Source organism: Wyeomyia smithii, chromosome 1 (assembly GCF_029784165.1).
Source record: "Wyeomyia smithii strain HCP4-BCI-WySm-NY-G18 chromosome 1, ASM2978416v1, whole genome shotgun sequence".
In the NCBI taxonomy this organism is placed as follows: domain Eukaryota; kingdom Metazoa; phylum Arthropoda; class Insecta; order Diptera; family Culicidae; genus Wyeomyia; species Wyeomyia smithii.
Genome location: NC_073694.1, coordinates 157,671,995 through 157,694,253, shown reverse-complemented (window position 1 = coordinate 157,694,253; position 22,259 = coordinate 157,671,995). Strand labels below are relative to the sequence as shown.

The 22,259-nt window shown below is 41.6% G+C and overlaps 2 protein-coding genes across 4 annotated transcripts in view; both read right to left on the bottom strand.

Moving 5' to 3' along the window:
• LOC129718641 (uncharacterized) overlaps nt 1-5,986 on the bottom strand; it is a 304,221-nt gene extending 298,235 nt beyond the window's left edge. The window contains exon 1 of the mRNA XM_055669612.1: nt 5,207-5,986. The gene's annotated coding sequence lies outside the window, so the exon portion shown is untranslated. The remainder of the gene's footprint in view (nt 1-5,206) is intronic.
• The window catches only part of LOC129718642 (uncharacterized), a 162,294-nt gene that overhangs the window by 121,139 nt on the left and 18,896 nt on the right, over nt 1-22,259 (bottom strand). The window contains exons 10-14 of one of the 3 annotated variants that reach the window (XM_055669613.1): nt 15,849-16,196; nt 15,650-15,746; nt 14,965-15,409; nt 14,210-14,470; nt 13,709-14,148 (exon numbers count right to left, since the gene is read on the bottom strand). In XM_055669613.1, the coding sequence (XP_055525588.1) occupies nt 13,975-14,148; nt 14,210-14,470; nt 14,965-15,409; nt 15,650-15,746; nt 15,849-16,196 (1,325 nt within the window). In that variant the 3' untranslated portion in view covers nt 13,709-13,974. Of the gene's footprint in view, nt 1-13,708; nt 14,149-14,209; nt 14,471-14,964; nt 15,410-15,649; nt 15,747-15,848; nt 16,197-22,259 lie in introns of those variants that run through there. The other 2 variants (XM_055669614.1, XM_055669615.1) reach the window with 2 other exon arrangements.

Sequence of the window (22,259 nt, the reverse complement as noted above, 5' to 3'; positions counted from 1 at the left end):
AAGTACCCGCATACTTTCCGAAGAATTGAAAAACCGCAAGTTCAACATCGTAGCGCTGCAGGAGGTATGCTGGAGTTTATAGTGATGGGTGAGATGCAGAAGCGGGTAATTGGGTGGTGGCCGGTTAACCCCAGAATGTGCAGGTTAAGAATCAAGGGCCGATTCTTTAACATTAGCATTATAAACGTGCACAGCCCTCACCTTGGAAGTACTGATGACGACAAAGACGAATTCTACGCCCAGATGGAACGTGAATACGATCGCTGCCTAAAACATGATGTTAAGATTGTCATCGGGGATAACAACGCTCAGGTCGGTTAGGAGGAGGAATTAAGACAGGTAATTGGACGATTGGCCTAAGACTAATTGACTTCGCCGCCTCCAAGAACATGGCCACACGTAGCACCTTTTTCCAGCATAGCCTCCAACATTGGTACACCTGGAGATCACTTAACCCAACAGAAACTCCAATCGACCACGTTTTGATAGATGGTCGACACTTTTCAGACATTATTGACGTCAAACCACTACCTAGTGATGGTAAAGATACGCCAAAAGCTATCCATTGTGAACAACATACGGTACCGTTGCGCGCCAAGGTATAATCTTGCGCGGCTGGAGCGCTTTCTCTAGAAGCTGCACTGCCAGAAGAGGACGAGCTAGAAGAAGCCCCTCTAGAGGCCTGCTGGAATACAGTCAAGTCAGCCATCAGCAGTGTAGCGGAGAACGTCCTAGGTCGCGAAGTACCGAGTCGACATAACGAATTGTTTGACGAGGAATGTAGGCAGATATTGGATGAAAAGAACGCAGCGTGGGCAGTAATGCTGTGGAGAGCCACCCTTCAGAACGTAGAGCGGTACAAACAGAAACGGAGACAGCAAACTCAACTCTTCCAGGAAAAAAAAAGCGCCGCCAGGAGGAGGAGGAGTGCGAAGAACTACAACAGCTGTACCGCTTTCATGAAACGTAAAGTTCTATCAGAGATTCAACGCATCCCGCAAAGGCTTTGTTTCGCAAGCCGAAATGTGCAGGGATAAGAAGGGGAATATCTTGACGGATGATCTTCATCGACTTCAAAGCCGCCTATGACACGATTAATCGTGAAGAGCTATGGAGAATTTTCGACAAAAACGGCTTCCCCGGGAAGCTTACCAGACTGATAAAGGGTACGATGGAGAATATGCAGTGTTGTGTGAGGATTTCGGGTCCCGCAGCAGACTTCGACAAGGTGATGGTCTTTCCAGCCTGCTGTTCAATTTTGCGCTAGAAGGTGTTGTGAGACGAGCGGGAATAGACACGCGGGGCACGATTTTCGTTGAATCCGGTCAATTAATCTGCTTTGCGGATGACGTGGACACTGTCGGCAGAACATTTGAGGCGGTGGCGGGTCAGTACAGCAGACTAAAACGTGAAGCGAAGAAGATTGGACTGAAGATAAATTCGTCTAAAACGAAGTACATGCCAGCGGGAGGTGCTAAGCGCGACAGGGCACGCCTACGGAGTGTGAAGACGGAGAATGAACCATGAGCTCGCGCAACTCTACGGTGAACCCAGCATCCAGAAAGTGGCCAAATCTGGACGGATACGTTGGTCAGAGCACGTGGCGAGAACAACGGAAAATTACCCTGCAAAATTGGTTCTCACCTCGAATCCGGTTGGTACGAGACGAAGAGGAGCACAAAGAGCAAGATGGTTAGACCAGGTGGAGCATGATCTGGCAAGTACGGGGTGCCCACGGGATTGAAGGCGGGCAGCCATGGACCGATCATGTTGGCGGAATTATATTGTGCAGGCCATTTAAGTAAGTAAGCAAGTAGGTTAGAAGCTGCGTAGCCGCAAGGTTACAGGGTAGGTTAGAAGCTGCGTAGCCGCAAGGTTACAGGGTCCGCTTTGTCAAGCGGATGGTTGTGGGTTCGAATCTTAGTAGAACCAGGCCATCCGATGTCAAAAAGGACTTAAGCATGGGTTTATTCTCAGTCTCCCCACCAGTTACCCTTCCTTTACGCTGAAATCTACAATACCTTTGCGTAACGTCCTCTTAACAAAAAATAAGTCCCTCTTATCAATAAAACTGGCCAGAAGGACGCACGACGAAACTTCTCCAGGGAATTATGATTGGTGATATTTGGCAAAAGGAACGAGTATCGGTATAGTAGAACAGTAAGCGTGTAAGGAAGAGTATCACATTACACACAAGCACTGATGAACAATAATAATAAGCATGCCACTGCTCAATGGCAGTATTGCTATTAACAGAAGTGCGGGATACAGCAGACACCCGGGCATATCTCACAATAGATCTACGATTCTGGTCGCAGTGAGGAAGTCCATGAAGGAAAAAAAGTAGGTTCCCAACAGACGCGGGGAAATTAGTTCAGCGTCCATCAACATACGGCAAAACTGCAATCTTAGGACGTGAATAATTTAACTAATGAAACATTTTTCGAGATGTTTTTTGATCGCAGATTTCTCACAATCAGAGCTGGAAGCAATGTCAAATACCACTTTATATAGGTATTTACTGAATCAAGATTGTATCTAGATTTACTGAACCAAGATTGTATCAAGATGGCGTCTTCCGGTTTCTGGAAAACATCATAAAATTGCTGAGCACCATCTAATCTGGGTAAACCAGAATGGTACCTAGAAACCGAAAATCACATCCAGACACTATTTTAAAACGGTTTTCGAAAATGAATGAATACTACCACAGAACAGATATGCAACTTCGAACAAAACTCTGCTGCAAATCCTAGCCCATGCTTTCGCACTCGTTTCTTGCTGTTCCATCCTACATTAAGTTTACAGAGCATCGTTCATACGGTTCGCTCCAATAGTTTGAACATGCATAAAAATCTATTCTTTTTTTGCTTTAATGACCGGACAAAAAGTTGATCATAAATCTATCAAAATCAAGGTAAGACAGGACCGCATCCAAGAGATTTTTTAAGCAGAAATTAAGTAACAATTCACAATCAACATTGATAGAAAAAAAAAATAAACTAAAAACCTTTCAACCATTCAAACATTCAGGACCGGATTTAGGCGCTGGGGGGCCCCTGGCAAATTTGTTTGTGAGGCCCTCTTTTCTTGAAACATTTGGAAGCAGCATTCTGTAAGGTGACGAGCAAAACAAAAAGGTCGCCCCAGTACTAGGGGGGCCCCTTGAATTTGGAGGCCCGGGGCATTTGCCCCCTTTGCCCCCCCCCCCTCCAAAACCGGGCCAGCGAACATTGCTTAACAAATTTTCTTGGATCGTACACCGCACGACTGTTGAAACCGTTTTAACCAGTTAATAGAATTACTTTAATATTTTGGTTGAGTTGGAAACCGCGTTTCTCGACTAACGACAATATTTTTTTTTCTCGTACCGTTAATTATACCTAATATTGCGAATAATGCATATCAGACGCGCTATACACAGTACTGCTTGCGACATTAGGTACAATGTAAAAAAACCTTGCACGTATGCGGGTGGTACTGTACGGTTATCATGGAAAGGCTCTCTCGCTATACCAGTACCGGGGAGAACAAAGAATTTTCTCGACAAAAGAGCGGCGAGAGGTCGCACAGTTTTTTTGCTTTTTGGTTTTGTATGAGGAAAAGAGAGACCGAAATAATTCTTCACCACGAGCAGGTATGAATGGTATAAGTGAAATACAATTTTGAGTGTAAAATGCGTTCTCTCCACCGCTAGATGTCGATACTTAAAATTAAGAGATTTTGTCTCGGTTTTGGTTCTTTAGTTGAACAGATGTGATACTGCTTAATATTGTTATTTATGGACCGAAATTTAAATGAGTTCCAGCGGACTTTTTTACTGGTATACTATTGATTTAGCTCTAATTCTGAAATATATAGCCCAAACATTTCCCACTACTAGATACAACTAGATCTTTTGAAATTTATATTAAAAAAATACAGAAATAATTGTTTTTAATAATTAATAGTCCATGAGACAATTTTTTGTTTGACGACTTGAACTTCTACATAACAGAGCTTATCAGAATAGAGTTGAGGTTATTTTATTTGTGAATATATTTATTTGTGAAGCAGAAACACGTCTTTAATCGTTCTTTATCATAATAACTGATTCAAATTTGTCCTTTTGTACAACTAGCTTTTAATATTTTTGCGATTTTTCACATTCATCACATATAAATTATAGATAGCGTGTGGAATCGAAACCAAAAACGTCGATAAGGAATATTCTTACTCTCTATAGTATAGTACGAGGAATAAAAATTCATTCAAACTTGTAACTAAAACCGTGAAAATTAATTTAGAAACATGATTTAAACAACAAAGATTATGTGAAATCAAAGTTAGTTGCAATTTCTCCGTGTTGATGAGAAATCTGTTGTACATTTTAGGGCTCGAACTTGATTCAAAGGAAGCTCGATTGTCTGATGAAAATGGTTTAATTATTCGGAGTCTTTTGTTTTTGTTTTTGAATGTTTTGATGTTCGACATGAAGCCAATATTTTCCCCTTTATATTTAATCCGAGTTTGTATTAAACCCAACGAAATATCCACAGAGCTGCATACGATGGTGAATTTCCACCGAAAAATCAACTCAAGCAAGCAGTAAATGCTAATTCATGTCAGAGTAGAACAATGTTATTTTTAACCTTAAACGACAACAATACAATTTAAGTTTTGTCCTGATACTTCAGATTTTGAAGCAAATCCAAATTATTCAGAAAAACGCTACTGATATATGAAGGTTCACCTCAACTAAGCAAATTTTGAGTGGAATAAATTCTGAGCAAACTAGCTTGTTTCGATACTAGATAAAGTCCAGGTTTCAAACTGAGTGAAGGATGATTGACGCAGTCAATATTCCGTACGCTTCTACCAAAACAACAGCTCTGGAGGCGACATCGTGAATGATATGTTGCTCAGAATGCCATGCTACGAAACGTTATCAAGAACAGGAATGCGGGGGAAGCCGTGCACCTCGTGCATACAAGCATTACCCCACACCATACGTCTCTCGTCATGGTGGAGACCAACTGCAGCGAGTGACCTACGTAACAGCTAGGGCTATCGTTGTGAGCTAAAATAAGAGCATTCCATCGATTGGGAACAACATCACCGCCACATAAATAACCAGATCTCCAAGGGAACACCCATCCGAATGGTTGCGAGGGCACGCATATGGGCTTTTCGCAGCCAGACAGGTTATCACAGCACTCGAGTTTACCTCTTTGATACTCTTCTTTCATTTCCTCGATGGTAAACAATATGTATTTCCGTTGCTTTTTTTTTTGATTGGGTTTTCTCTCTGTGGCCACTTCACATCACATTCATCCAATCAGCTTTTGCTTGGAACTCGTCGGTTTCGGACGACGTTTGCCACATACAGGGGGAAATGCAAAAAATAACGATTCAATCACTCGCGGCAGCCCCTGATTGGAGTGCACTTTTTCTTCAAAGTTGGGGCACTATTTTCACTTTCACTGGTAAACTGTAAACAAATTGAAGAAAACCAGGCGAAACTTCAACTCGTTACGCGGCTGGGGTAACCGATCTGGATGGCGAGCTGTTTTGACGGCGCACAAACGACAGCAGCCAGCATTAGGCCGCGTTATTTTTAATCCCCCTCTCTACCCACACGCGCACGCATCCACGTGCACGATTCGAATCTTCTTCTCGCTTAGCACATCCCACGCGTCGGCGCATCCCATTCTAAGCTGCACAATTTCGGTCGACCGAGTTTATTCATTATAATCCATGAAGTAATAATTGAAAAGGCACACCCATCGTAAAATAACATCATTAGAACTTCAAGGGGGAACTAGATACGCCATATAAACAAACCGATCGCGGATTGTTTCAATGGCGACAAACGCCGGATTTGCACACGCGATCGGAGTAAACACAAACGAGGTGAAAACGACAACGACGACGACGGAGACGACGACACACAAATTCCAAAACGATCGATCGCCCGGAGAGATCGGCGCACTACTAAGGCTCTGAGCGCGCTACACTTAGCATAAAACCCGACGTCGTTCACTCGCCTGCTCGATGCGCCTCCTGGGCGGGCAAGAGACGGCGGCGGAACTCTCGAAGTCAGCCTGAAGCGTGTTTTGTTCGGTTTTGACGGTGCGCATGGAAAAGACATTGACGCGAGCAGCGAGCGAGCGAGAGTGTGTGTTGAGTGTGAGCATATTTTTCCGCTGCCGTAGGCTCATCATAGTTTTATTCGCTCGGTCGAGTTATCCAGAGAAGACAACGGAGTGAAGCGGATAATGAAAATTCAGAGACAAATTGCTGGTAAATCGGGGCATCATCCGCAGTTTCACTGCAATTGTGCATGCCTACCTAGGGGGGGTGGTATTCCGGTTGCTAAATGGATATGTAGTTTAAATCATGCGAAATATGAAATAACAAAATCATATTTCCAACAATAATCATTTATCATTCATTTACTGTGTGGTAATTTTAGCAAATATATGGTTCAACAAGATGTTGCTCAAAAGAAAACAGTTGTGAAACAACAGTATGCAACATCATGTGACATTATCGTTATTTAAAAGCGTCATGAAATATGCAGTTGGAACTAGATTACAGAATTTAAGCAATTTCTAGTGTTCATTTGCGAGAATGATTCACGAAAATAACATTAATGTTGCTCAATACTTTTTAAATTCTTCAGAGTAACCGGAAAAGTTTCTTGCACCGTTAAAAAAGTTTTAAAACAACAAATATTGAGAAGTCTCATTTCAACATGTTGCAAGTGCTGCTTGGGTTGGTACTCTCGTGACATGTGATAACGTGGTGGGCTGCAAGGTGAAGAGACGGATTGCGGCAGCGAATAGGGCTGGGATTGCGTAGTTAGCTTAGGTCCCGTAGCCTACAGATTTGTACGAAATTTGCGCTCTTTAGGACTCTGATCCTCCCGACATGACATGGCCGATCGACGAGGGCTTGGGGTCTTCGGGCGTAGAGTCCTGCGATCAATACTCGGTGGCAAACTAGAAAATGGGGTGTGTAGCAGGCACATGAATCACGAGCTGTACGAAGTACACAAACACGCTGATATTGTCAAGCTGATGGCTGGCCACGTAGCACGGATGACTGGCGAGCGACCGGGAGAAATAATATTTAGCAGAGAACCAGATAGAGGCCGACGATTTCGAGGCAGACCTCGCTCGCGCTGGATGTGCGCTGTCGACGAGGATGCCAGAGCAGCGGTTGTAAGGGGAGACTGGATGGGAGCAGCCCAAGACTGAGTTTTGTGAAGGCGTATTCTGAATTCGACATAGAATCTAAACGATCTGTCACCATGAAGGTAAAATAATCAGAACCAGAAAAACATCAATTTTAACCGGGAGTATTGTCAGATATGTTATTTATGCATTTAAACAATCAAACTACATTTTTCGGGAAATACGTTCAACCATGTTTTTGTGCGAGGGACATGGACCGCACAAAATAAATCTCATAAAAAGAAATCAATCGAAACATCACTTCACTACGGCCGTGGTAGTGCTGAGAACGATCAATTAAAAAAACACATCTCTGAGAAAAGTGAGTGAAACAAAAGTTGCACTTACACACACACACACAAACATACATACATACATCCAGAAAATGCAGAAAATGTTCGCCGAACTGATTCGAATGGTATACGAGATTCGATCATTGGGACCACTTTTATACCTTCGGTTTTGCCAATGATTGCTATACCTTTCTAGGAGAAAGGCTAAAAGTTTCCGTTCCGGGTCTTTACGGGATAAAATACTGTCTAAAATGCAAAACGGGGTCAGCCGTCACGAAGGTTTGTATTATAGATCGATTACTATTAAAAGATAAAATTGGCCATTTTTAAGGATTCCAACCGTTAGCTAATAAAGATACTGGATTGCAAGTGATTACGTTCAGTATCGCTCGACGTACAACCAAACTCGTTTTGAATTGCTTTCACCGGGTTACGGCCATCTTTTGCGTACAAACAGCGCCAAGAGTAGATCGAGCGGTCTCTGAAAAGACGCTCGTTCACTGAAATCGGCTTTTCGTCAAAACTTACCCACTTTTCAACATAAAAGCTACACATATTCACAATCATTGTTGGAGATTGCCAGAATAGCAAAAACGTTAGTTACCATTTCACATCAAGGTGTAAAGTACAAATTCAAAAGCACAGGAAATTATCGAAATTTTTTTTAAATAACACGAACCTTCCCATTTTAAGGAAAAAAAATCTTGATAATTTCTGCTGGAATTAATTTTCAGTCTAAATTACAAATTTTTGGCAGCCAACAGCATATTTATACCGAACATTCAAAACATAATATTCACACACAAATGAACATACATTAGCATATACACATGCAAATAACATGAAATAAATATGTTTCAAATATATGACGTGAATTTTTTTTTGATCGTATTATATCGAATCGTCACTGTAGAGGTCGAACTCTGCTGTACGTAAGAATCGTCGCCATTCCACACGGTCCATGGCTGCAATTCGCCAGCTCTGCAGTCTGCGTAGGGTCCGCAGGTGGTCCTCCACCTGATCGATTCACCTTGCCCGCTGATTACCTCTCCGTCTCGTCCCTGACGGATTGGATTCAAGCACCATCTTTACCGGGCTGTCATCTGACATCATTACAACATGTCCAGCCCATCGCAATATGCCAATCTTAGCGGTGTGGACGATAGATGGCTCCCCAAGCAGTTCCTCCAGTTCGTGGTTCATTCGCCTTCTCCACACTCCGTTCTCCATCTGCAGTCCATCAAAGATGGTAGCAACACCATCCGCTCGAAGACGCGCGTTAATCCTCCACAAGCATAGTCCATGTCTCATGCCCGTAGAGGACTACCGGTCCGATCAGCGTCTTGTAGATGGTTAACTTGGTGCGGTGACGAATTCTACTCGATCGGAGCGTCCTCCGGAGACCAAAGTATGCACGATTTCCTGCCATAATGCTGGTACTTCGTACGCCGATTTAAAATCTATAAACAAATGATGTGTGGGCACGTTGTATTCGCGGCATTTTTGCATAACCTGCCGAACCGCGAATGTCTGATCCGTGGTTGCGCGGGCCCATAAATCTCGCTGGTAGTGCCCCACGAACTGCTTCGCAAATGGTGATAGTCGACGGTAGAGTATTTGGGAGAGCACCTTGTAGGCGGCGTTCAGCAGAGTGATTGCCCGGTAATTGCAGCACTCCAGTTGGTCGCCCTTTTTGTAGATGAGACACACAATACCCTCCATCCACTCCTCCGGTACTAGTTCTTCCTCCCAAGTCTTAACAATGACCCAGTGCACGGCTCTAGCCAGTGTTTCTCCACCGTATTTTAATAGATCGCTAAGAAGTTGCTCCACACCTGCAGTTTTATTGTTTTTCAGCCGGGCAATCTCGTCCGCCACCTCCAGGAGATCGGGAGCTGGAAACCTGATGTCTTCTGTTCGTGCACCAAGACCAGTTGCCATACCATTCTCACGCACTACCGCATTGAAGTTTAGATGCTCGTCGAAGTGCTGCTTCCACCTTTCGATCACCTCACTCTCGTCTGTAAGGAGGTTGCCGTCCAAGCTCCCGCACATATCGGCTCGCGGCACGAAGCCTTTACGGGAGCTGTTCAGCTTCTCGTAGAACTTCGACGTTAGCTTGGTACAGCTCTTCCATCGCTAGGCGATCTCGGTCCTCTTGCTGGCGCTTCATCCTTCGGAGGGCCGAGTTTTGGCTGTTCCGTGCCTGTCGGTATCGTTGCACGTTCGCTCTCGTACGGTGTTGCAACATTCTTGCTCGTGCTGCGTTCTTCTCCTCGACTAACCGTTTGCATTCGCCGTCAAACCAGTCATTTCTATGATTCGGAGCCCGTTTACCTAGTAGCGCTAAAGCAGTGCTACCTATGGTGAATCGGATGCTCGGATGGTGTTATACTGTGGTAGGTGCGAACGTTGATGATGCCGGAGAAAAACGCTTCTTTCTCGTCGTCGAGTCTTCCTTCATGTGGGCAATGCACGTTAATGATGCAGTAGTTGAAGAACCGGCCCTTGATCCTCAACTTGCACATCCTTGCGTTGATCGGCTGCCCAGTACTATGAAGCCGGTTCCCAGCTCACCGGTGGTGCCACAACTCTAGTAGAAAGTAGCCGCCCGGTGCCCGTTTTTCCACACCTTCTGTCCTGACCAACAAAGATCCTGGAGCGCTACGACTTCGAAGTTGCGTGGATGTAACTCGTCGTAGATTATTCTGTCACATCCTGGAAAGCAGAGCGATTTGCAGTTCCATGTCCAAAGTTTCCAATCGTAGTCCTTATTCCGTTGCCTAGGTCCATGCCGATTGTTCCGATCCGTATTATCTCTTACGTTGTTTGTAACATGTTGTTTTCCGGGGCGGCTTTCCCAACTGCCTGTTTCGCCAGGGACTATCGTGTCAGCTCTGTTTAGAGTCCCAAGCTGCCACCAGGACGTTGATCAGCCGCTCCAAACATGGAGATCAGACACTGTTTTGAGCCGCACCATCTTGCTGAACAGACGCTCGAGTTGGCGAAGCATTTTCTCTAAAATATGGTTTACGCACCAATTATCGCGTCGCACCTTCTCACTTAGCTATTGTTGGATGACAACATTGTCGATGCAACACCAACCTGTTGTATCCCTGTTTAAACCTGCAGTGTAATCATATGACTCGTAGAGGTGTGAGATAGGAATTTGTGAGGGCCGAAGCGATGTTTGACGCTCCTTGACAACTCATCATTTGAAGCCGACACTGAAAAATACAGATGCACTCTAAAAGTTCAAACCAGAAAAAAAACTGGTCAACCATTCCTCTGAATTTTGATGTCACTTTTCATTTTCAGTAATAACTCAAAAGTCACCATTTTGAACATCAAAATGACATTTGGGATCGATTTCCGGCATCTGAATATCATGCCGGTTTCGAAAATATTAATATGCGACGGCATTTGGGCACCCTAAGCTATTTCCCAATTTCCTCCACAGTTTAACACTACAACTATGAGTCGATAGCGCACATTAACTGAGTCACTAATGGTTGATACAAAAAGTAAGAAGAAATTTTCAAATATAGTATTTTTCGTAGTTTTCATGAGCATTTTCGAAAGCAGTTTTTTGGGGTAAAATGGACACGTGTGGGTAAAATGAACATATGGAGGTGGTAATATGAACACCTTGGGCGTGAACATTAATTATCCCTTCACAGATAGTAAAATGTTGTTCCATAGCACGTGACACAACTATGCATCCACAGACAGTTCAATTTTCACCGTTTGTCGTAGAATTAATAACAATATATGACATTTTCCGCAAGAAACTGAGGAATGACGGAAGTTTTTTTTACGGACATTCCGCATTCAACGGTACGTTCAGCCGCGGTCATCTGTTCATCGGTCCGAGTTTACCTTTGCGTTTTTCTGATATAAACACGAGGCATCTAGATTTTTCAATAGAAATCAACACAATTTTTTCACCATTTCACCATGGGCTGTCCATTTTACCCGCACATAAATATTATTGAAAATAGCTAAATAAATCGAGAAAATCATTTAAACAATTACTAACCTTTGATGATTTCTGCTGGTTAGTGGTCTGAGTACAGATATTTGCAGAAAAATCGTTATAAAATACTGTTTTACACTAGAAAAAACCTTAATTTTTGTAGGCCAAAATTAACATCAACACCACGAATGTACACGTGTTTTTTGTTTTTGTTTATTATTTTGACTGTTTGACTGTTTCATATCGCATACTTTGTCTCAAATAGCTTCTAGTGCCTCTAAGATAAGGTGCCAAATAAGTTTGTGCTATTTTCAACGTAATAGTCGAAATTAAAACGGGTGTCCATTTTACCACCCCTGATCATTTTACCCACAATAGTACAATAGTTAGGGTTAAATACGGCAGACATCCATGAGTTACGTAGCACAAAAAAAAGTTTATCACCCCCTTCGTAACATAACCCAACCGCCTACCCGCTCATGGAAATTACGTGACGCAGTAGAAAAAAATTGCTTAATGAAAATGCTTTTTTTGAGCAAACTTCTAACAATTCGCCCAACGGCACTCTTCATCACAATATGAGCGTTACTTAATTTATTGATGCCGCCTATTGAACTTGAATTTAGACAGGGAAAAACGTATCGCCTTTAAAAACAGAAATAAGTTCGAAAAAAAACCCGAATCAATCCACCTAGGTGAGACCTAGCCTTTTTCATTTGAACTTATTATGTTTTAAAATAAATTAACACGAACAGAAATTATTAGAAAAAAGAACTCACTTTGAAAATTTCTGCTGGGTTTATTTTCCACTCTAAATAACAAATTCCTGGTAGATAACATACATTAACACATGCATATGAAAAAATAACATGATATAAGTGGTATAAGCGAAACGTAAAAGCAAAGCTAAGCCTTGGTGCTACATTCCGATTCGGAACTTGACTTTCTGATTATTTATACACAGACTTCGAAGCCGACTGCTTAGCTTAAAAAAAATTAAAAATTAAATGAATAAAAGAAAATTTAAAAAATAAATAAGATTCTAAAAAAAATGGAAAATTGAAGAAATAAAAAATAGTAAAAAAAAAAATCAATGAAAAAAATAAGAAAATTTTTGAAAGAATCATGATGAATTGAAAATAAATAAAAAATTCAATTAATTAAGGATGTAAGGGGCCGTTCCAAAACCACGTGGTCATAAAGAGGGGGACGGGGGGGTTTGTCAAAAGACCACGAAAGACCACGCACGGGGGTGGGGGGGTTGACGAAATGACCACGTGGTCGTTTCTGACTTATAATTTATTGTTGCCACTTAGTCAAGAATGAAGCTTTTGCATTTTAGAAATATGAATGTAGGTACTGAAAGTATTACAATAAAAATGTTAAAAAATTAAGCGAATTTTCGGCACTTGACAAATAAAAAGACCACGTGGTTAAAGTCGCAAGGGGGGAGGGGGGTTGGCCAAAAGACCACGAAAGACCACGTGGGGGTACGGGGGGTATAAAAAGTGATCAAAATATGACCACGTGGTTTAGGAACGGCCCCTAATATTTGTGCTAAAGAAATAGCAAAATAAAAGAAATGACTCTAAATTCGAACACTTCAATCACGAGCAATGCCGGGAACGTAAAATAGTACAGTATCAAATTCAAATTTCATTAAGGCCACATATTCTGATCAAAGCAGGTATAGTTTCAAATAGTTTTTGAATTTCGTTTCTTTTCATAACTTCTAAACCACATATCAAATTGTTATTTTTTTTACTTGTGAGTTTCAGAGAAAACCCGTGCGTATGACACTAGTTATGTCTTAATAATACCACAAAAGATCAAAATAATGGTCGCAGTGGTCCAAATCTTACAAAAAAAAAATGTCTTAATAAGTCTCTGAGATAATAGACTTTCGTTGTTTTTAGAATTTAATATCTAACGGTTGCTTAATTCCGATTATAATCAAATGAAATGGGAACGTATAGAGCAGTCAAGCTTCGAAACAAAGTGTTCAATCATAATTCATCAATTAATCCTTAACTAGCCCGTTCATCTGATATCAATATTGTAAGAATCGGTTGTGTTGTTTCTGAGATAATGAAGTTTCGTGATTTTCACATTTTGATATATCACAGGCAAAGTTACAGTCCGATTACAGTGAAATTCAATAGGGTATTATGAGGTAGCTAGAACTTTCATTTGAGACTAATTTTATGGAAATCGGTTCAGCCATCTCTGAGGAAAGTGAGTGAAATTATTTAGTCTCCGGCACGCGTTTCTTTTCATTACTTTTGAACCACATGTTCAATCTTCATAAAATTGAAAGTTAAGGGATTTTTAGGTAGCCCGTTCATTTGAAACCAATGTTGTTCAAATAGGTTGTGTAGTTCCTGAGATAATGAACTTTCGTGATTTGCACATTCTGAAGGAATAACAAGAAAACTAACAATCCGATTACAATAAAATTGAATAGGGTTTTATAAGGCAACTAGAATTTTTATTTGAGAATAATTTTGTGAAAATCGGTCCAGCCATCTCTGAGAAAATCGGGTGAGATTGAGAAGTTGTACATACACACACGTACAGAAACTTCCAATTTTGACCGGTAGGTTTTGGCAAAACATCTTCCAACCAACGTCTTCGGTGACATTTTAACTTTAAACACAATTTGCTACAAAACACTCGAATCTACATGACGTTCACCAATCAATACCAAAGCAGTGCAATTTTACCTGTGGGTCTTTTTTCAATTCCCAAAATTGTTTCACTGTGGCATGCGTGAAAAATTGATATCGTGTATCACTGAGGCCTATGAAGTATCCCTGAACCGAGTACGATTGTCCATCGGACACCAAAGCTTGGCCACATGGTCCTGTCAAGCGGCGATACACAATTTTTGCGTCCAGTAATTCCCGTACCATTATATCGGCCGCCTCTTGTTCCTGTTCCGTTCCACAGTCGTCGCTTCCATCCTTGGCGATTGCAATCTCGTTCTGTAGAAGATAAAAAACGGGGGTGAAGCATGAAACATGAAATCGATCATGCATATCAAACAGCGAAATTTCACCATCAAACACGAATTATAAACAGTGTACTATTTCCTCAAATTTTGTTTCGTGATTCCATCATCTATTCGATTGATGAAAGAGTAAAACGATACACAATTCTGAATATCGTTTGACCAGAAAACAACCACTATTGCATTGCATTTCGATTGCGCAATCGTTAGGAAATTGAGCAAAAAAGTGTACCTTGATTTACAATGAACGGATGAAATAACATTATCCACTGGATGAAAAAAATCTTCAATTTGCCTTTCTCATCCAGTAATGGTTCTTTTTGATTCAAAAAAATTACCATCTGGTGAGTTAAAATTATACTTGTGCCCAATTTGAGCAATTCGGTTGATGAACTGTAACTGAAAATCAAATTAGAAAAAAATAAAACAAACCGAACCAACTTGGAAATCAATCAGTGATCAACGTACTAACGTTTGCAAAGACCTCCGGCTCTTATCCATAGCTTTCAGCACAAATGATGTATCTTTTGCTTCATCTTCGGTGTTGCTGTAGCCATCGCTACTACCTGCCCCGCCAACCTCAGCCGATTGAATTTCCCACACCAGCCGTGTGAGTTCGTCGTCACTGGAATCGACCGTCCGGGTTCTACTATCCCATAGTTTATCTGCTCGGCACTGCCTACCACTGTTTTCCCACCCATCGCCCATTTTGTCGTGGTCCCATTCATCATTGCTAGTCACTGAGTATGACATTCGTTTCTGCACCAGTGATGTTCCAGCCAGCAATCCTTGCTGCTGCAGCAGCCTATCATTACTTTCATCCGGAAGGATGTTACTTCTGTCGAAGTAATGGCAGCAGAGCACACACGGATAAACCACAAAGAAAATTGTATTCATCAGAAATCTTCGACATCTGCAATAAATGGAAACCACATTTTTGTGAGTTGATGTGAATAATATGAGCAAAAATTTTAGTTCCAAATAGGAACCTCAGATGTACTCATGAATGAAAAAAGCAAAACAGTAAGCTAAAGTACCAAGAAATCTAGAACTGCTCAACAACAAAGAATTAATTAAATTGGAAGTCAGAAATCAAATCAAATCAAGAGCAAAGCCACAAAAAACACAATGATAAAATTACTTCAACACTCACCGAGAGGAGTCCCGATATTCCACCGTCGGTTGCAGGTAATCGTATCGCCATTTTCCAATGCTCTCATAAAAACATCCACAAAATGCTTTCGCACATCCTGTACGTGTTCAAACCAACAAAAATAGATTTTTTCAACGAATTAATAGCAAGATAAATTATAGAACAAGTTTTGACGTGATTGTTCAAAGTACAAACTCACCCAAAGCCAGCAGCACGCCAACCAGCAGTAGAATTATAATCAAAATTCCATAGAAAAAAGATTCTGTATGGCCTGCATTTCCTGCACCACTGGTGACGTTTATCATTCTGCAATTTCCATCGTCGGCTGCTCCGGGTGCTTTCGCGTCAGCAGCGGTCGTCACCGGGGCTACCAAAGTTGCAAGCCCGAGTAGGCAAGCACATTTACAGAAAAAATCCGAGCACACACACCGGCCTCCAGGTTTAATTAAAAACTTCCGCTTGACCTGGGCGGTTTGTGGCAACATTGATGGCTGAATTTGCATTCCGCTGGTTTCGGGGCTGTACTTGGCGATCAGACTGGCGAATGCTGGGGAAGAAAAGTATTTCATTGGTTGTTCTGTTGGCAAATTAACTTGGTGGAATGAGTTATTTATTTACGAAATCTTTAGTGATTTACATACAATCGTTAAAGATATGACTGGTCGCTGTTTTGCTGCGTTCTGATATACATCGCCTACTTAATTTCTTGTGTCAACCATCGTGGACTATTTTTATTTTTTATCAATGTGTTATTCTGTTTGGTATAGGTATGCTTTTTTGTAAGCATTTGATACAAACAAGCTACGTATTCTTTACAAGAACACAGGTTAAGATTTTTTATTTACTTCCACAATCTTTGTGTTGCGAATCTATATGGCTTACAACGTAGACACCATTCAGCCGTAAAGCAATCTGTTTTTTCTAGTGTCAAACTGACTGCTCACAAAAAGGACAATCTGATGTGACGTGACCTGGTGGAAAGAAATACACTAAGGTCGCTTTTCACGCGTTTTTTTAACGCGGTTTTTTTACGCGGGTTCCGGAATTTACGCGGTTTTTTTACGCGGATTCCGGAATTTACGCGGTATTTTTTTTTGCCCGGATTTCGTTTTCCCTTTGCTCGGAATGCAACATTAACTATGGTTTTTTTACGCGGATTCCGGAATTTACGCGGTTTTTTTACGCGGCACGTATCCCCCGCGTAAAAAGCGACTTTAGTATACTTAGCTATCCTCGTTGGGAAGCTAGAAGTTTGATAAACTGGGCCATAATCTCGTCCAACTGGGATGCATTAAAGCGTTTCTCGCCAAATACATAAATTTTCTACGCAAAGCCAAAAAGGCGGTCTAGAGTCCGATTTGGCAAGGACAATCGAACTCTGCCTGAAGTGATCCGCGGTTGCAAAAAGCACTGTTGAAAGATCATGCGATTGGAAATCTAACTGTTACTATCATAGAAACATTGGAGGATCTCATTAGCACACCCTTTCCTGGCTCGACAGCTCCTCGGATTTAGTCGAATCTCGTCGCATGATTCTGGACTTTTCAATTGATAGGACTATCATCAACTGGGTACCAAACTTTCTTGAAATCATGAACTCTTCTTCATGTAAAGTCGGACACGGTTATCACGTGATCAAATCCATCAGTTATCTCGGAGCCGCACGCAAAAGTTCAAGCGTTAAGCAACCAACGATTCCTCTCGAAACGCACAATGTGTTAAATGCAAAGTGCAAACGCACAAAAATGTGTTAAATGCATAACGCAACAGTTTTACAACGAATACATTGACAGAGATCGAAATTAAAATATGTATCATATACATAGAAATCGTGATGTCTCGGTAAACTTCGGTTTCAGGCGAAAGATTTGATTTGGGGCGCTCAAAATGTGACCCGATCAGTATTTACTGCAGGCAGCACTGCTTCAAAGATTCCAGTCTGCTGAACATCAGTTGATACCTCATAGTGTAGTGGTTTGGAGCAGTACATTTAAAAAATTAAAAATACGCTAGAGCACCAAATGTGTCATGTCCAACACACATTTGTTGTACAGGTTTCAATCTTAATCATCAGTTGTGTTAATTTCGCACAATATTGATGTGTGCATCATTCTACCTTTGCGTGTAGCTTCGTTCTGTATCATACTCTAAACAGCTGGTGCAAAGTTAAGGTACTGTTTATTTCAAAGCCTCTCCCTTCAATGTGATCAATTTACTCGCAGCTGGAAAAAATCATTTATGTTCCCTGTTTTCAAAAATGGTGGAATGTGGAACATTCCTGTGGGATCTCATGTTTTTGTGCATGTTCAAAATTTTTGAAACAGTGTCCATAATCATCTCATGTTGCTACTGCTCAGCATGGGTTTACCCTGATCGATCCGTTCCCACTAACTTGCTGGAGTTCACTTCCCTCTGTTTGCGCGCTATGGATCGTGGTCTTCAGATTGATGCTGTCTACACGGACCTAAAAGCTGCTTTCGTGTTGGTCTTGAATTACTCTGTGCCAGATGCAACAGGCTCGAAACTCCAACCGGATTGGTTACATCAAACAGTTCTTATCTACGCAACCGACAGATCGCTGTTAAGTTGGGAACGTTGCAGTCCGCTTGGTTTAGCAACAATTCTGTTGTTCCTCAGGGCAGTATTCTTGGGCCGCTGCATTTCTCTTTGTACATGAATGAAGTTACTAAAGTTCTACCACCTGGCACAAGATAATTATACGCTGACGATACTAAAGTATTTCAAATTATTGATGACCATGCTGATTGTTGTGGACTTCAAACGTTACTCGGTTTATTTAACGACTAGTGCCTACGCAACTGGGGTATCACGACGTCATCAGCGATTACTGCAGACAAACGCACACCGCACGAACTATGGTCAGCATGAACACGTTCTTCGGATGACCCTGGTTTATAATCGACTCAACAACAATTATAATTTCTAGTATAGTTAATTGAAGTACCTATATTGTTTGTTTCGACTTTATGTATGTTATCTGTAGCGTACTTTTGCAATATATCTGTATGTTTTTTTTCGTGGGTTTTATGCCGCTTTGATAGTCGTCTTCCAGTGTCTTTCAAGGAGGCTTTTCTCAGCCCATATATACTTAGAGTAAGCATGCAACGGACACGCGAAACACAAATGAAGACTTTGGCATGAACTTTCAGTGGCGAAGATGAAGGTGGAGAACATCTCCAAACGTAGTCATCAATGATGTCATTGTCGATTAGTGGTTGGAAAACGATGGCTGTAGCAACTGCTTTTAAACGCTCGATTCCAGGATGTCCTTGATAAATTAGTTTAAGAATAAGTTTCTAGAAACACATGGGAACCACAACTAGATCTATTATCATTACGCAGCCACCAACCAATGAGTAGGACTCTCGATGACCGAAGAATGGTCTTACCTTGATCTCGGGAAAAGCTTCGCTACGCAGGATATCACCTTCCCTTCCACCCCTTCGACAGTGGCTGGAAGGTTTTATAGAATATCTGCAATCCGGAATTGCCATCTGATTGACGATCTTCGCTTTCTCGTCTGGCTTCTCATAATTATTGATTGCGGAACCCTCTTGATATTCGAAAACGCACGTTGACATTCTGGCCTCTCTCATCTAGAGGATGACGTGACTGATGCATCTCTCTAGCAAATTTGCCGTAGAAGTTATCGACAGTCAGGAATGATCGCAGTGAAGTAACATCAGTTGGAAATAATCGTTGAAAAACTGTCCACGTGGAATGTGAATGGCCTCTAAGCACCTACACGCTTGATGGCTTCTGTCTAGGAATGCGCCGACTGCTTCCAAGCCTGCTATAACTTTTGCCATCATTTTTGCTGGGATGCTCTGATGGCAAAAATGGAGACCACGGAGAGTGTTGATTGCCAAAAGCTTCTTCGACTCGTCATCCACTTCCATTTGCAGGTACACGTTTGTGAGATCTATGAAGCTGAAAACAGGTTTGCTTCTAAGTATATTGAAACGTCTTCAGGCGTCGGAAGTGGAGAAACGTTTCACTTCTAGCGCCGCGTTGAGTCCACTTGAGTAATTGGCGCAAATGGGTACCTTGCTACCAGGCTCTGACGACAACGATCGGAGCTGCTCAATCAGAAAGATGGATGGGTGTAATGATGTCCAAACGTTGTAGTCGTTCCGACTCCTATTTTACTTTTTGTGTGCCGTATGTGCAACAAGCGGCTTCGATCAGAGGTTGATCAGACCGAAGTGATGCAATGCTGGGTTCGTGAGACTTTGCTGATGGTGATAGATGTAGTGAGCACTCCGGCGGGTTCCTACCACCTTTTGCGTGGAATTGATAGTAGGTTCACCAATCTCCTCCCATAATTCTTGCGAGACCACGGAAATGTCAGAACCACAATCAAGCTGAAGTTCTGTATGAACACCGTTGAGGTTGACGGTCACATACCTCCTTCGGCTTCGAATATACTTTATTGACTGAATAGTCTTCATGTGTAGCTTCTTAGCTATCTTGCTAACCTTCTTGTTGCATGCGGACGGTAATGCAGAAGAATTTGACGAGCAGCTACAGTAGACTTCCTCGTGACCTACGTTTCCTAGAGGCTTTCAGACATGTTTGGAGAACTTGGAATTTGTCGAAGGACACTAGCAGCATGGAGATGAAGATACTTTATTGTCCACTGCCGTTGATTTGGGACCAAAGATGATCCCGACTCTTGAACCGGTTCGATGAGTTACTGCAGTTCAAATTTTTCGCACTGCTGGTAGACGACCCCAGCGTATGTTACGAAATCGTCGGTTTCGTTCTTAATGGTTTTAAGGCAATTGTAGCTTTTACTGAATAAAAATTTTTGCCGTCCCCAAATTGCCTTTAATTTGTCCACACCTTCTTCTGAAATCGTGTAATTTGAAAATTTCTCATGAACTGGAACACTAAGACTGCGTAGCATAAGCCGCATTTTTGTCAAGTTTCTGCCATCGTGCCCAAAGAGATCTTCATATTTGGGGAACCAGCGGTCGGACGAAAACCCGTTTTCTAGATCGAAATGAAGCCTCTTGATGGCTCTAGAGAGCTTCGCTGTGCTGCTGGATTAGATCATCTGGTGACTTGATCCAAAAGGGCTATGAGATTATTGTTCTTGAGTACCATCTGACGTATGACCTCCAGCAACAAAGCTTCAGGAACTTCTCCTTCTACACCAAGAAAGTTTTGATCTTAGTTCAGATTTCTGTTGTTGGCGCTCATTGATTTCTGCTTCCTACAACTTCAGAACTTTAAAACTAGTCGCCAAAATATGTCATATTCGTAATTAACAATTTTGCAGAACCTATGTTGTGTATTCTGGTCAAAGGCTAATGTAAGAGCAAAAATATAATTTGCGTTCTCTAGTGACCTGACAGGTCCAATGACTGCTTTAATGTTCTAATAACTTGGTCTTGGTAGCAGATATTCGTCTTAACAAGCTATCGCAGCTGGACTAAAATGTCATTGGTAGTGCTGATGATGTAGTTATTATTGCCAGTGCCTCACGCACAACACCGACTGCAGGCATGGAAGCATTAAGGTTGCGCAGCCATACAGGCTCATCCATTTCTACATGGATATCCTATTAATTGGGTACCAGACTGAAAAGTTTGAGAACTTTTTGACCTGCACGTTTAGTAAAAACTACAACTAGCGTAGGGAAAGTCTTGATCAGTAGGAGAACGCCCCTCACGCAAGTCAACGTCTATATTTCTGCCTAAACCACTAACATTAAAAGCTGCCAAATGTGCTTCCTGACTAGTTTTTAATACTGCATAACACTCCTAATATTTCAAAGAAAATCTGCAAAATGCCCTTCTGGTATACACTTATACTTATTGTTAAATCCATTCCTCTAGTTGTGTTTGTATCAATTCGTATCCGAAAACAACGACGGGACCCTTGGTTGTGTTTTTCCAGCCCAAAGTTAACCCGTAAAGGCCCGGGACGGAACTTTTTCTTGAAAATGGTCGTTCTCAGCACTATCACGGCCAATTTGGGAAAACTTGGAATATTAATCGAGGGGAATAATTGCTCTAAGTTTTGGTAAAGGTGCCACCCGTCCGGACCCCTTCCTGTTTTCGTGAGACGCAAATATGGCTGTGTTTTTTTTTCTAACTTTCCAAACAGATTGAGCAAACACTGGGAATTCTTATACGTATCAATTGCTCGATGTATCAAATCATGTCAGGTAACCGAAATATGGTATGTAAGAGTGAATTTTAGAATTTCTAAATTATTTCAGTATAAAATCACATAACCATGTATTCCCATGGAAATTCAACTGCCGTAATCGTTCTTCACTTGTTTAGCTCTACATTTTTGAAATAAAGTGTACTGAATCCATACGCGATGAAATTTTCATTTCAGCATGCAAACATTTTAATAAAAACGAGTTTAAGTTCACCAACGGACATATTTTCATGGAAACCTGATTTCCTCAGTCTCCAACGGTAGGTTTCAACATCTTCTGTATCCAAAGATGGTGAAAGATTCATTATAGCATGCATAGATTTAGAGAAAATCAAGTTTTCATAAGTCGTACTTTAGTGAATTCAAACTCGTTTTCTTTTAAATCTGTGCATGCTAGAATAAATTTTTCACC